Genomic DNA, 16,844 nt, shown 5'->3' with positions numbered 1-16,844 from the left:
TGCAATGGCCCTCATCGGGTTTCCAGTGGACTGAAGATCTGCCCAGAAAGCAGAAGATCGATGGCACGATCCCTGGCCATTATACCCAAAGAGGTTAAAAGATGGCACTTGTTGTTACCCTGTCTGGGATTTGGCATTAATGGGATAAAGCGCGGAGTGATCAGCTCTGTGTCGGTCTAAGGGTGGTATTCATGCTGAACTGCAGTTTCATATCTCAGTGGACTAGCACGATAAGACCGACACAGATCCAGACTAGACCAAACAGCCACATAACACACACAACAGCATCAACAACAACTACTACTAGACACGCACACGCACACACACGCGCGAATATGTAAGTACAATAATCGATAACGCGACATTAACCTTTCTCCCCTCACCTTACTGATAAAATACACGCAAATAAACCTCACAAAACATAATCCTTACGATTATCGATGGTCGTAATGATTATGTTTCATGAAGTTTTATATTTAAACGTATTTTAGTTACTAGGGGTGGGTATTGCCGAAAATTCATATTGCGATATATTGCGATGCGAAAGCATATATTGCGATATGTATTGCAATATATTGCAAGAATTCTTTTTTTAAAAAACTACTTATAATCGAGTTCATGCTTGATTTACAAAGCAAAAACAAAATCAATATGCTTGATTAGGCTTTAATAAAAACTTTAAATCACGACAAAATAAAAATGCAAATAATGTTTGGAACAAATGAAACAAGGAAAGGAACAAATTAAAAAAACGGAAATATCCGAAGATTTCCGAGTGTTATGAAGTTGTCCGAATGCATGTCAAAATACCGGTTTTCGATCAGCGTATCGCAATACGTATCGTTCTCATGCCTAAACCGGTATATACCGGTAAACCGGTTATATTGCGCAGCACTATATCCGGCCATATTGTCGTACAATTTTGCTGCATCCACAACTTCTAATCATCTTGAAGGCTACGGAAGTCAACAGAAATACGCACGTCGTTTTCATTCAGCTCTACGGGCGGTGGAGTAGCCTAATGGTTAAAGCGTTCGCTCTTCAAGTTAAAAACTCGGGATCTATCCCCCACATGGGTACACTGTGTGCAGCCATTGTGTCCCATGCCGTGATATTGCTGGAATATTGCTAAAAGCGGCGCAAAATCACACTCACTTACTCACTCATTCAGCTCTACTACTTCTTTTATAAGCTCTCGTGTGATATTAGCTGTATGTATATGTCGGTAGATATCCGTAATCGTATGCAGGAAAAACCCCTGGACGATGAAACATTTCCAAGTAATACGCCGATAAGATAAACTTCCCGACGTATGAGACAGGCCTGAACGGAGAAGACAACAACAAGATGGCGGTCGAAACTCTCAGTCTGCTGGTTTCCATTACCGTGCTGCTTAAGGCGACTCGCGGCGACGTCGAACACTGCACGAAGGGAACGTGCACTACGAAGGTAAGGCGGCAACGACGGCAGTTATCTCGCTACCTGTGACATGTGTCTACTTGTTTTGTTTGGGTATGTGGATATGTAATTATGTCAGTTACAAATACACTTAATCTTCATGATTTAAACACACCATGTAGGTATTGTGATGTAATAAATTGGTTTGTGTACTTTGGTATACTTTTTAATGAGAGGAACGACTGTAAACAAGAGGCCTGTTATCATTTTACTCTGAAAATTATATAAATTGGGGCACTGTGAGATATCGATGGAAAACGCGAAGTTGTTGCTCTCAGTTAGTTATTACCAACAACAATTTGGATAAAAATAAACTGCTGCGTAAAAGAAAATTGGATTTAACCAAAATATTGCAAACGTTATCACTACCCTGATACCCTTTCTAAATGCATCTCCATCTGATAACCATTTCTTGGTTCATTCACCCACCATCTAAAATGGATTTATACTTTCTATTTTCCTGAAAGCCTATTAACAGATATTAATTATAATAATCCCTTAATCCTTTTGCATGGTGGTCAGCAGGCGTGGACACCAATTATCACCATGTTATGTGGTTCTGTATATGTTATGTACAAATGACTCATATCAAGCCTGGTGAAGTTACGTTGGTGGCGGAGAATGGGTGGATAGATAGCCATCTTCTTATTTTCGAGACCTACGGTACCCGCCCCACGGTAAAGTACATGTGGGTCACCTTATGACGCCCATGTGACTTACAGTAGTTCGAGGTTAGCCTCTGTTCATCCAGCCCCGAATGGGTACCCGGTACGATGATAATGTTAACCTCTCGCAGCTTGGGTTGTATACTTCTCAGGGAGTACACTGATCAGAAGTAAGAATAGGTGCTTTGATAAATACAGTGATACAAAATCAAAACGCATACAAAATTCTGTAAATTTTTTTATTATATGAAAATAACTGACTAGCAATATTTCAGCCTCTCGGTTTCAACTGTAACGTCGTTTACGAAGAACGTGTCTTGCGGACGAAGTTGCCAGGTAACAACCTCAATGTATCATCATATCAATGTATGTTATCACTGTTATCAACTGATATCAATTGACCCCACTGTCGACGCCAGCGTCCTCAGAATACATCGACAGCGTCTATCGGTTAGAAGATGCGCCGGAAGGTCAAGTTCGTTTACGTGCAGTTGCTTCACTTTATTGTTGCTCGTAATATCCACTACTTTATTTATTTATTTATTTATTTATTTATTTATTTATTTATTTATTTATTTATTTATTTATTTATTTATTTATTTATTTATTTATTTATTTATTTATTTATTCATTATTTATTTATTTATTTATTTATTTATTTATTTATTTTTATTTATTTTTTATGTGCGTCGTAAAACAACCATGATATATATATATACAGCCTCTAAATGTATTTTGGTGAGTGAAGACAGCTTTTGACGTAATATCATAATTACATTGTTGTCCTCTAACCCCAGACGGTGCCCTGCGCGACCTCCCGGGGACTGTGCGAGGGTTATCTCTGCTTGTCAGTAACACCGACCCTCTCTCTGATCCATCCCTTATCATCGGCTGGAGGCCTCCTGAAGGTAGGGACACATTGTTGAAGGTTTCATAGTCAAGCTTCCGTTAAGAATGCTTGACTCTGATTGGTTAAGAATGCTTGATGCTGATTGGTTAAAAAACAGGTATCCTCTTTCACACTGAAACATTTTACAATTTCAACCGTTTCACATAAAATGAATTTCACATATGAATACATCGATAGCCAACATATTGATCCATAAAACCGCCAATAACGTAATTGAGGGAGTCCTTGGGCGTGACATATGTCCCACATAAACCCTGCCTGTCGTCACAGCTGAATACAGAGGGAGCTGCGTGGTTATATGTAACGAGACAGATTTTGGGACATCGTGGGTCGACATGTCGTGTCAAATATTGGGGTCGGTGGGGTAGCCTAATGATTAAAGCGTCCGCTCGTCACGATGAAGACCCGAGTTCGATTCCACACATGGGTACAATGTGTAAAGCCCATTTCAGGTGTTCCCCACCGAGATACTGCTGTAATTTAGCTAAAAGCGTAAAACTATACTCACTCACTCAAAATGTTTGTTGTTACACACAGCGGGGATACAATCTGAGAGCCCAAAGAATCAAAACCGCCCAGATGCATGCATCCTGTGTCTGACTTTCAGCTGAAGATATCTAAACTTATGGATATTGTTTTGATTAAACTATACTGGTGCTTAGTCAGTATTTAAAGAATACTTCTAGAGTTTTTTTATGTTTAAAAAAATAATCAGTTAAAACGTTGAAAAATTGAAACAAATTCGCTGATTACGCAAACATTGTAATTTTGAAAATCACCAAATTTGCTATTTCTTGCACCAATTTACAACGTTTGAAATATGACATGAGTCACATCCCTTTGTGGCCTGTCTTTATGTAGCCAACATATTTTATTCCAAATCTCCTGGCGACAGGCAACCTTTCACAGCTTGTTGACGGAATGTGTGATGTTTAACAGCAAGAATATATTTCACAGTTTTTCAAATTTTCAATAACATATAAAATAAAGTCGGTATATACCTTTTTGGTCGCTCAGTTTAGATGAGCTATAAATGACGGCAACAGAATTGAGCACATTTGATATCAGTAGTAACTTGAGATCAAACAGTTCACATTTTCAGTATCAAGTTTCAGGATATATATCGGGGTCTGCCCACTTACCCAACTCCTATTGTTTCGGTAGAAGAAATCACTGGGGTGTGATAATCCCCTTTAATCCCTTATTTTGTTCCCTGTGAAATAGTTTCCGGGACCAAATGGGATACAATACTACTACTTTTGACTCAATGTGTGTCTATATTTTTTATTATATATACAAGTTATCCAGTTATACAAGTTATCCAGTTATACAACTTAATACAACATCAACATCATGCATATCACATATTACATCAATATTTCACAGCACACATTTCACACTTAATATCCAGTTAAATATGATACTGAGTCAATGTATTTTCTTTAAAAGTTGGGGTGACACATCACATCACACATCACTCACTTTACGATGCCACCCCACTACATGATTTGTTGTCCTAGCACCTTCCGTTCTGAAACGGTTCCACATTTCACGGCCATGATCACACTCCATCCATCCTCCAGTTCTTGATACTGAACTTACAGCCCCTGTAGACCAAGTGCCGACCGCCGCGGCCATTGGGAATGAAACAAGTGTTTACTTGAACGTTTGCCATAGTGTAATGGAGAAACAAGGAAATCTCCATACTTTATAACATTTGTCATTGGCATAGTTCACTCAATTAAAATCAAATTTGTAACAAACGATATAAATATAGTTCACTTAGTATATCTTGTGAAACATGCTCACCGGTGGTCATGAGATTGCTCTGCTTGGCCCTGATTGGAGTGCTGGGTGACCTTATGTCACAACAAAATGAGGGGTAACAAATTCACCCTGCACAATCACTGACCCGTAACTGTTAATCTCTTTTTGGGTGGTCTGTCTTTTGGGTGGTCTGTCTTTTGGGAGGTCTGTCTTATGGGAGGTCTGTCTTTTGGGAGTGAACCAGTTTCAGTGGCCCATTCGTATAATTTTCACGTCTTTTCTTCTTTTAATCTCTGTCTGAAGTTGTAATAATCTGGGTTTTTTCTATCCCCAGTTGCTGTTAGCGTGTTCGAAGTTTATCTGTTAACTTGGGACAATCACAAGCCAGGAAAAGCATCTGTGCCGTTCCCCTGTATGTTTGTCGTCAAGGTCACCGACACAAGCCAGATCACTAAGGTCAGTAAGTGATGAAATTAGAATACGGAATAAAACACAGCTACTTTTAACCCACAGCGGTCTGGCATAAATTGCGGTAAATTACATATGTATGCCTCTATTACGACAGAATGACGTTACAGTAACGTCACATGACGTCATCTGCTTGTCTCGTCATAACTGACCTTGTTCACATTGATGACTGCATGGTTTCATCTGGCTATTTTACCCCTTAAGCTGGGCCCCGTCTCGCATATCGCAAGGTTACACGCACAAAGGGAGCCGCTTGGCTAGCTCTGCCAATATAACCGCATCTTACACAGTCCATTCAAAATTTTACAACATATTTCTTAACTCTTTTATGTTTGACGAGTCTACACATCTAACTGAACATCTTTGATATCTGGTTTAGTTTCACTGAGAAAATATCCTAAAACGTGTAACACTATTTCGATCTGCGTTTACATGGGTTGTACGGCTACACGTGCTGTCAACGAAGCCCAACGAAGAGCACACGATGCAGCCCGTTTGATACATAAATAGGTATTGTCATAAACCTTACCGTCGCTGTTGTAGAAGAATATTTATGTAACAATATAGAACATTCTGAAAAAGCGTACAGAAAAGTTTGCGTTAGGCCAGACTCTTCTTATATTTACGAATATGCGCGTTTGTTTACAAACAAGAGAAATGTCCGGTCATGTGATATGCAAATTAGCCTGTGGCAGTGATGTTATGCTAAGTCATCGCTGCGCTGGAGTGTGACCCCATAGATGAAGAGTTTCTTTCTGATGCACATTTTCCGAAGACTTGAAAATTGCGTTCGTGCGGCCCTTGATTTACCTACGACTATCAAATTACTCCAGTGCCAATACTTAGGCAGTTAGAAAAATATACACTGCGAAGTATTGTCCGAAATTGTGTTATGCGTTAAAAAGAGTAAATTTCAACAAATCCAATGAACAAAACAATTCCTTTACAATGTGTATATATACATTTTATAGAATAAATTAATTAATTATACTTGTAAGGTTAAACTAAACCGCTGTTCATTAACACTTCATTTGAAATTACACTATTGGTCCTAATATTGAATATTGCACATCATAAGAACAAACATTACATGTTGCAGTTATGCCTACGTGTAATCTTCTAACACTTGAGTAAATGTTAATCATATGGTGTACTACGCTAAATGTGTTAATTTCTTATGTAAATTCAAACAAACCGAAACATTCAAAATATTAAAAAACGTACAGCCTGTATCTACTTCGGGCTCAGGGTACATAAACAATCACCGAGGGTACATCAGCCCATGTGCCCCTCGAGACAAGTGAACAACTTATATATCTTACCGAACACCTCAATGGTAATTTTGAACAGTTTGAAGCACAGGTATCAGATCATAGTATGGAGGACAAGACGACAAGAAAAACAAATTAAGAGTTATCTCCCTTCCATCGATTTGCATTCGCACAACATCGGTAATTTCCGTAGATCATACGTGATTCAATGTTATTCGAGATAAAGAATTACTACTGCGAAGTACCAAATGCGTTCGGCATTCCCAACGGGGTACTTAGAAAACGTTACTCGCTTGTAAGCGGGGTACATTGAATATAATAGAAGAGCGCACACACAATCAGAAAACGACATTTATGTGTGAGGCAAGATAAGGCTAAATGTAAATAAGGATTAGTTTTGGGAGAAAATAACAGAACGGAATTCAGTGATGTGTGTGTCGCAGCTGAGGAATATACCTGATGTAATCAATTTCTCATGACTTGCCTTCCCGAATTTATTGTGTAAACACTATCCCATATGGCGGGTTCTAGGTTTATCGACGTTTCAGAATTACCACTCGTGATTTGATGAAAAACAAATATCAGTGATCACTTATATGTTACTTTTGAAATTGAATTCTCCGATTAATTATGAGTGCATACTTTCAAACAATGAAACAGTGTGCGCGTATATTGCAGATTGAACTCCGCGTGACGTCATCGACGTTCCGTAACAGTAAAGACATCACTGTCTACGTCAACACGTGGCTGGGGAACAAGGAGCCATGCTTCCTCAGACAAGCGAAGGTCACCTTTTACGCCACAGGTATTTACAAATTAGTGAGTGATTGTGTAAGGCTTAACGTCGCTGGACCAGTATTTCTGTTATATCACGGCGTGACAGCTTAATGTGGGACAACTGACCCATGAGGAAACCTACGAGCACGATGGGTTGTTGGCTGGTTTGTTTAACGAAATGTTCCAGCTATATGGCGGCGGTCTGTAGATAATCGAGTCTGGACCAGACAATTCAGTGATCAGCTGCATGAGCATCGATCTACGCATTTGGGATGCGATGACATGTGTCAACCCAGTCTTCGAGCCTGACGATCCTATCCCAATAGTCCCCTCTTACGACAAGCATGGGTTACTGAAAACCAATTCTAACCTGGGTCTTCACGGGTTCCACGAGCACTGGTAGGATGTAGAATAATGACAATCCTTATTCGGTCACTCTGTATTAGTTTCATGATATAACCTTGTACTACGAATCGAGGTGCCGCAACGCCTGAGTCACTGGTGTCCCAGTCTACAATTAAACACCTTACACTTGTGTGACATATTTTATTCCAAATCTGACGAAGTGTTAGTTATAAATACAAACAAACAATAACAGGATTTGGAAAACTTGTTTGCTGTGTGTTATGAAACTAAAGTCAACTTCTCGTTACAAACAAAGGTATCACAGAAAATAATTCATGATGCGTTCCCGAGATTTTAGTTTAATCAATATTGTATGCAGTTGGGAGTAAGCATATATATATATCGAACGTTTCCTCCTCATGAACATCTGAATCAGATTCCCTCCAGCTCACACCTGCCTTCTGGAACTACCTTCTGTCTATGGCGTTGCCTGGCAACGACAGCCTGCAACTGAGCTTCCACCCTCTCCCAAATGCAACCCGACACATGGTGCAAGTTTGCCTGAAAACACATCTTCAGGAAGGCACCCAACGACGATCAGGGTACCAATGTAGCAAGTTTCGTTCGCTGAGACAGGTGCATATTATTGTGTTTTTGGTTGTTGTATAACTAAATCCTGTTTTGTGAGAGTGCGTAGGTGTGTGTATGTTGGTATTTTGGGGAGTTGGCATTTTTTTAGGGGTTTTTTTAGGGGTTTTTCTAGTTGTTTTATTTATTATTTATTTATTTATTTATTTATTTTTATTGTTTTTGTTTTGATTTTATGTGTTTTTACATGTTTTACTTATTGTTCTATTTATTATTTATTTATGTATTCATTTATGTTTTTGTTCTGATTTTCTTGTGTTTGCTATAGTTCGATTTTATAGTTGCTATAGTTTTGTTTTGATTTGGGGGTGGGATGTGTCTTATCTGTTGTTCGCTACTTTAACTTACTTTCGGTGATTTTTCGGAAATTTTCTATCAGATTCTTTGAAATGCTGTCGGCACGTCTGCGTTAATGGTTGAAATCGTTGTGCATTTACCAACAGATTCCATTTTTATTAAAGTTTTAATTTCATATAATATTGCTAATAATTCCAGCCAGTTAGTCACAGAGGTTATACTTTCTGTAACCATATATGTTTGTCTACACGAATTATCACTTGTGGCATTCAACTTCAGTAGCCTTTGTTGTAGGGAACAAAGACGGGAATATTCCAGTTCAGTAAAACCTGTGCAACATATCGTATACAGGTAAGTCCACTTGTGACTTCCGCGTTCTCTGCAAATGATTTTACCAGATCAGATTAGGGGTGTTTACTGTTAAATGTTAATGTATATTGTAACCACGAAAACATTATTCTGATTAAGCCGCTGTTTTTGTTTTGAATGTAGATCATCCCTGTGCCCAACGCTTACAGACAGGTGTACAGAGTGCATCGCTTTGTGCCAGGTATACGTAACTTCATGTTTCAATCTCTAATTGCTCCGTAGACCTGTTTTAGACCAAGTGGGAGCGGTGGGGTAGCCTTGTGGTTAAAGCGTTGGCTCCGTACGCCGAAGATCCGTGTTCGAATCCCCACATGGGTACAATGTGTGAAGCCCATTTCTGGTGTCCTCCGCCGTGATGTTGCTGGAATATTGCTAAAAGCGGCGTAAAACCAAACTCAATCAGTCAGGCTAGACCAAGTATATTAAGTATATATATCTAGTTATTACATGGGGTAGCCTTGTGGTTAAAGCGTTTGCTCGTCACGCCGAAGACCCGGGTTCGATTCCCAACATAGGCATTGTTGTTATACTGTTGACGTTTTGCCTCGGCATATTGATTAGCTACAGCTGCTGGGGGATCCTGAGGGTACCTACCCATCCCATCAACCCACCACCCATACCTAGACCCGGACCCCACACACCTACCCTGACCCGCACCCACCAACAACCACATCTAAAATCATCTAGACCCATACTAACACCCATCCACGCCTACACCCGCACCCATCCACACCCGCACTAACACCCATCCACGCCTACACCGCACCCATCCACACCCGCGCCGACACCCACGTACGCCCATACCCGCACTTACACCTACACCCGTACCCGCACCCACTTTCACCCATCCACACCCACACCCGCATCCACACCCACATCAGCACCTGCATAGACCCATTTCCTCCCACCCTGATTTAGCGAGACCCATATTCTGATTGAAAATGTCGTGACATCCTTCTGGTGGTCAGACATCTGGGTATAAGTCGGCTTGCCATACATGCCTATGTTGATCTGTTGTCATAATGTTTCGTTTTTTCATCATTCAACCCAGCTCTAAAAAGCCCTTCACGTGACCCAGTCGCATTGTCGTTACTTGAATCAGCATCGCTTTCATCCAACACGCCAAAGGTCAAGGACAGACATGGTGTCAACGTCATCCTGGTATCAGTTCTAGCGTCACTCCTTGGGTTGGCGGCAGGGATAGCTTTCATTTGGAAGCGTGTCAGACGGAGACGATGTTGGTACTCACCACCGACAAATGGTATGGCATGTGTCACAATCGTTTATGCAGAAGCTCGCATTATTAATTAATCAATAGCGCCTCATTATAGAGTTGCGTCCCTTTGGTACCCCGTTAACGTTGGAGTCTGGGCTCGAATCCCGGTGGCTCGATTATGTTTCTAGGTTTGCCAGCACCGCACCCGTGTTCGTGGGTTTCCAGAAGGTGATGGGCATCAGAGACCCCCAACCCTACTTTACTTGGGCCTTTTGTCCCCCATCAAGTTGATGTGCACTGCTGTTCAAGTAGCATTAAATCGAACTCAGTCTCTCACTCAGATGGAGCTTATTGTGTCGGAATTGTGGCTGCGTTCGTTGATTATATGTTCGAAATCCAACCTCTGGACACTTTGTGGTAATCCATGAACGTTGAAATAATGTATAAATCCTCCCAAACATTTTAAAATTGATATGAGAAGAGGGGTTAGTTTAAGCTTAAACGCCGATTTTGCCACCTTTTCTTTTGCCAGACCTATCAATATATGATAAAAAGTGTTCACTACGAGCCCGGGTATGATGGGCACACCTTGTATCATTTTCAGAGTACGTTGAGGACCTGAGGCCATATCCACCCTCATGAAGGGGAAACAACTCTGACACCTGTTGTGCCTCAGACCATCCATTTCTTGCTCAAAGTCGATCCTCTCGAAATGAAACACAGGGGTCATGTATTCTACATCAGACGAGACACGTTGATCGGGTTAGATTACACTAGGTTAAGTAAGAAACAAATCTCGCCCAGTCTCGTTCGTCGCGATACCATGGAGGCGTGGATTTACATGTCGTCTCCACAATAGCGATGATCGTAATCGATGTTTCTCTGTTTAGATTTAGGCCTGACAATTGAATATACGTGTCCTTGTCATTTCAACATCATAATTTGATGAAAAGACAGCCACGGACTAAAATTGGTCTAGACGCCATTTGTCATTACGTGTTATTGGATCGTCTCACGGCGGAGGAAGATTCGAGATGATTCGATTTCTCATCTCTAGCGACCGTTCTGTAGAAAGATCTCATTGATAAAGGTTACAGGGGTAATACGATATATGAAATGGGATGATGATAGTTTATGGTTCCCATTATGCTGCGGAAATGACAACAGATATAAGAGAAACATTCACGAAATTCACGTCACTTCAATCGAATCGAATCACTAATAACCTTTAGTTAGCTCTCCATAACGAACCATATAGTTTCTAATTTCTCGTCCAATATTTCAGACGAATGTCAATGTGACCTAATTTTACAAGAGTAAATAAAAAACTTACACCTGAATGTGATGTTGAAAGGTCAGGCCCCGATTTCTCGAAACAAACTTAAGTTTTTACTCAAATTTCAAACTGAGTTTGACAATTTGAAACAGCTGAATTTTTAACTCAACTGCATTTTTAAAATAAAAAAAGCCCAAACTATCCACCAAACTCAAATTGTCTACTAAGTTTGAGTTTAATATTGATTTCAGTTTATTCTGGGAAATGCATTTTCCTGCGTTTTCTCAAATTTGAGTCAAAACTCAGACTTAAGTTTGTTTCGAGAAATCGGGTCCTGATCTTTAAGACAGAATGCCGACGCACACAAGGTATGGCCTCAATATGGAGCCGATATGGTGTCTCCATTACTTCATGTGGTACGAGATGATTAACAATGATTTGGTTATCGGGCTGAGATAGCGACCCATGTATCGACACCCGATCTCCTTACCTATTGCTTTATAGTTCCATGTTCGCCTGACCAACAATCTGAAACTGTAGACCCTTAACACAAACCACAGTTTTCATATGTTGAGCTCTAATATGATAAGGATGGTGTTTAACAACCAAACGTGTTAAGGTAGATATACCGTTATAACTATAACCCCATGAAATACATTGCTGGAAACATGAAAAAGGGACGCTTTATATGCTTTTGTTTTTATTTCGTGGTTTGTTGGTGGTGGTTATTGTTGTTTTAGGGTTTTTTGTTCTTAATTTTTATTAAAAAGGGTAGGGCGATTTAATAAGTTAAGGGTCTATCAAAGCAATATATACTTTCATGGCCACTTCCCGTATCCTGTGTGTGAGAGAGAAATACTATTATTTATAAAACAACACATTCATGAACGCAACACTTTGAAAAACTGGACTGGTTACGAACCTATAAACTCCTCCCTTTCTTGTCTATCACTCTACCATCTGTCTCATAGGGGCGTGTCTCGCTTTGAAACAGCGTTAGAAAGACATATAGGTGTGTAGACCCTACCCTATTACTATATAAAAGGAAAGGGATGTAACAACGAAACCACCCTCTCCTCAATCAAAGTTAGATTTCACCACATAAAATATTCTAAGGCCCCGCCGAGGCCTACGAATCGAAAGCTAGATGATTTCCCTACAAAATGAGCTGTAAATGGTCACAATCGGATCATTATTTCAAAAGTTATACGCCACAACTCACCGAAAACAGCTACCTCCATAATTCTAAGCCAAAATCATGGATCAGCCAAGACAGCGAAAACTCACCTTTTAAATTAGTTTATTAATTCCAGCCACGTTGACAGCACCTATGTAGGGCTAGATTCGATCAGCGGCCACATTCCACGGGTCTAAAAACTGATTGCAACATCTACATATCATTTACTCGACAGCAAGCAGGCACTTTCTCCAAAATCATCGGCAATCATACTCCCTTGTCGGCCACAGATGACATTCATGGGTACAATGTGTGAAGCCCATTTCTGGTGTCCCCCGACGTAATATTGCTGGAATATTGCTAACAGCAGCACAGAGCTAAACTCACCCTTTTTAACATTTGAAACCGTACACATGTTTAGGTTATGGCGATATTGTGTTTGGGTGCGGTTTAATCTGTGAGACGATAGCCCATTCCATATATTATATCCTAAACGTGTTTTTTGGGGGGTTATTTTAACACATTCCTAAACATGTTTAGATATAAATACGTCTTGTATGTGTTCACAATATTCACACATCTAATATATAAAGAGATCGAGTATTTGTAGGCCTCCGTGAACCAGTGTAGCAATAAACTCACTCACTCACTTTCAAGGCAGGCTACAAGGTAGCTTGTTTGAGTGGTGATTTAGAAGTTGAGACGTACGATATAGAACAAACTTTATGGATAACAACGTCTTTATTTCGTGAGCGCGACGTTTCGACACAGATTCTTGTAACGTCGTCATTCCTGCTTGACAACGATACAAGAATCTGTACCGAAACATCGCGCTCACGAAATAAAGAAGTTTGCTCTGTAAGGTTACAAGGTCTTTGCTTTGACAGGAGGCCCACATGAATATCGGCTGGTCACAATGTTAGCGGTAGCTGTAGTAATGGAATGATCCTGTTTACAAAGCCAGCAACAAACAAATAAAAATTGAAAATGTATTTACCTGAAAAGATGGAACCTGAAATATATCTATTTCTAGTTTTTTAGTTGTTTGACAAAATTACAAATTCTGCTTCATACTGGAGTTTGAGATCAGTAAAAGTTTTGGACTGAAATGTCAGTTTTCAGGTAGCCGTGATACGAAATATTCCGGAATGTTGGCATAAAGACCTTCCTACTCTATTGTTTCCACAGGTAACTACGAGCTCCTGCAGTACCCTACTGCACACAACACAGACATTGACGCGGAGTCTGATGTGGAATTCTGTAAGTATACAGTGTTTTCGTAATCTGTTATATACTTCATGATATATGTTTATGTGTCGCACTTTTCCTATCATTAAGCAAGTCAAGTGTTCACCGAAACAAACACAGAACCATTGGGTACAATCCAGAATATGTATTGGGGCTCTGAATCAGTTGTTGCAGAAACATACATTTACATCATTGTTAAATTTCCAACATAACTTCCAACCTCAGTTTTAAAATTTTTTAATTTCCAATCATAGGCTTGTTCACAATTTGACAGTTTCAAGAGGGGCAGTTTACAGATTAAAGACACAAAGTGACAGTAGTTGATAAAATCGAACTTTCAGGTTTCGGTACCTTTAGCAATATTGTATTCTGACTTTGAGTGTAATCGCAAAACCTGAAACCCTTTACTTATCAAAGGTATTTTCTACCTTAGGGAGCGAGCTGAGGAGAACGACAGTCAAGAACATATTCTTGTTGTACTCAGAAGATTGCGAGTGTCATCTAGAAGTTGTTGAATCACTCTCGAGATGTTTGGAGACATCGTTCAAATGCAGGGTCCGTCAAGTCGACCGTGCCAAAGATATCGATACACAGCTGGAAACTATATATGTTGTTCTTTTGGTCAGTTCAAAGGATGTATTTACGTCCTTGGACTTGCATCGATCCAAGTTACCCCAAATCCAGGACCCAATCACCCAGACTGCTGGTGACATGGGTCGTGTGATAGACAGGCTACTGGAGGCCTACAGTGATAGGGTGGTGATGGTGCGGCTGGCCTTCACTGAAAACCAGTATGTGATACAATCCCCAAACAACCACGTGTTTACCATCCCTGGACATATGTCCGACCTCATCTGTCGTATACATAAACTTGGAGACCTTGCGGCAGAACACAGTATGAGGAAGTGGTTAACGACGAGGCCAGAGGCTAAAGATCTGATGTCTTCCATTGAGAAAGCTTCGAAGTGCTGTGGTAGATCTAGCTGTTCAGTGACTAGGAATCCAGGCGCGGGGCTGTTTCAGGACTCGCATGTGGTTGCTGTGCAGGACATTGGTGCGCTGGATAGACAAATGGTGGATTTTCAAGATCTGGGTGGACAAACAGAAGTGTTTGAGGACTTGGATGGGCAGGGAGCATATGCCGGTGAGCTCAAGGACTTGGGTGAGCAGGGGTGGAATGGGATGGTACTTGAGGAACTTGGTGGACGAGGCGAAGACAGGGTTGAAGTCAAGAAATTTACTGGGCAGATTGGGCGCTACAGGGCAATTAGGTGGACACCCTCTTGAGGTAGCACAAGAAAGACAGGATGCCGACATGGATCCGTGGATCCCACCAACAATAGAACCTGTTGAAGACAGTTCCCTGGAGGAACTGGAGGAAGGCCTGCTCCTTATTACACAGAACCATGAGCATCGCTTGAATGACGAAGTTCGATTCCGACTCCGTTCCTTTGTTGATGACAGTTCTTGATGCCGCTTTTGGCGGATATAGTTCTCGTATCTAACTTGGCACCAAACTCTCTGTTGGTCCGTACATAAGCAGCGAGTTTCAGGGACAATGCTGAGGACAGTAAATGTGACTTTCAATGTTTCACTAGTAACTCAGTCGAAGTTTCCCACACCCTAAAAGTTATATCAAAATACCAGTGTGTGATTTACATAAACGTGGTCAGTTTGAATGTATTTGGGGGTGGTGGCATAGCCTAGTGGTTAAAGCGTTCGCTCATCACACTGAAGACTCGTGTTTGATTCAAATTATGGGAACAGTGTGGTGTATTCCGCCGTGATAGTGCTAGAACATATGTAAATGCGGCGAAAAACAATACTCACTCAAGTGTATTTGAAAGGCTATGAAATTCAGACTGAAGAATTCCTTCAAATAGTCCCAAATTAACACAATTCTGGATTCTTAAACCACGGCTGTATTACTTGCAACACTGCTGTTGATTGAGCGTAGAACGTTACCAGGTATCCTTTACTCGTCTGCTCAGTGACAATTGTGTGACTTAGATGGTATTACTTATGGAGGCCGGTAAACATGTAGGCACAGCAATTAAGCATCATCACAACGCACGCTTTGTTCATATTCCATTTTTTCATATGATTATATTCCACGTATGACGGTAGGCTGAATTGATCTGATGTTTTTATCTGAACCAGAAGCCAGAATTGACAAATGCAAGTGTTTAAAGATGAATGATTAATGTACGACTTGACTGATGAGAACAGTGTTATTAGTTAATGGGCTTGTATGATAATATGATACAGGTGCACATTACTAGTCTTGAGGAGGCGGTATGGTAGCCCAGTGGTTAAAGCGTTCGCCTTTCACGCTAGAGACCCGGGTTCGATTCCCATTATCGGTACAATGTGCGCAGCCTACTTCGGGTGTCCCCCGCCGTGATATTGCTGGAATATTGTTAAAAGCGGCGTAAAACCATATTCTCTCACTCACTGCTAGCCTATCCATCACCACGTCACCAAGTGTTTTTCATATACATGACAATATGAAAATTACATCATTGCCATTTTGTATGCTTCAACATTTGTTCCCTGTAGAACTAAACCGATATACAAATCCTGAAATATACCAGGTTAACAATCTATCGCGCGCCCCAAATCACATTCTCTTCCCACAGAGTCATCTGTCATATCTTCGTAGGAAGAAATGACAAGTAACCTCTGTGGGGAAACGTTTCTTCTTGACAAATCAGTCATGAATCAAGGATTGACCGGCAAGCTAGCCATTAAACGTCTTGTGTTCATGCCAAGGGATGGGGGAGTACTCTAACGAGTCAACATTGTTTACGCCAAAGCGGCGGTAAAATACAACAGACGCCCGTGAAAATATCTTGTCATAAGAGATCTATAGCATAAATTTCAATTGAGTGAGTGAGTATGGTTTTACGCCGCATTTGGCAATATTACAGCAATGTCACGGCGGGGGACACC

At 40.6% G+C, this 16,844-nt stretch overlaps 1 protein-coding gene across 1 annotated transcript; it reads left to right on the top strand.

The window, feature by feature from the left end:
* Positions 1–1,317: 1,317 nt before the first annotated feature.
* Positions 1,318–16,025, top strand: LOC124258638. Its single transcript, XM_046692709.1, has 11 exons — positions 1,318–1,449; positions 2,399–2,459; positions 2,921–3,031; positions 5,135–5,256; positions 7,218–7,344; positions 8,098–8,297; positions 8,901–8,957; positions 9,099–9,156; positions 10,027–10,236; positions 13,833–13,904; positions 14,326–16,025. Exons 1-11 carry the CDS (start codon positions 1,348–1,350, stop codon positions 15,177–15,179), a joined length of 1,974 nt encoding a protein of 657 aa, XP_046548665.1. The 5' UTR covers positions 1,318–1,347; the 3' UTR covers positions 15,180–16,025.
* The last annotated feature ends 819 nt before the right edge of the window (positions 16,026–16,844 follow it).

The sequence above is a fragment of the Haliotis rubra genome, unplaced genomic scaffold, assembly GCF_003918875.1.
Source record: "Haliotis rubra isolate DU_JTF1 unplaced genomic scaffold, ASM391887v1 Scf7, whole genome shotgun sequence".
In the NCBI taxonomy this organism is placed as follows: Eukaryota; Metazoa; Mollusca; class Gastropoda; order Lepetellida; family Haliotidae; genus Haliotis; species Haliotis rubra.
Note: the sequence above shows the minus strand (reverse complement) of the source record. Positions and strands in the feature narration are given on the sequence as shown.

Bases quoted from the DNA above. Each gene is read 5' to 3' on its own strand.
- LOC124258638 (XM_046692709.1), top strand. From the start codon at position 1,348: ATGGCGGTCGAAACTCTCAGTCTGCTGGTTTCCATTACCGTGCTGCTT. The intron at 8,958-9,098 runs GTAAGTCCACTT...TTTTGAATGTAG, and splicing joins GTGCAACATATCGTATACAG to ATCATCCCTGTGCCCAACGC. The intron at 10,237-13,832 runs GTATGGCATGTG...TTGTTTCCACAG, and splicing joins GTACTCACCACCGACAAATG to GTAACTACGAGCTCCTGCAG.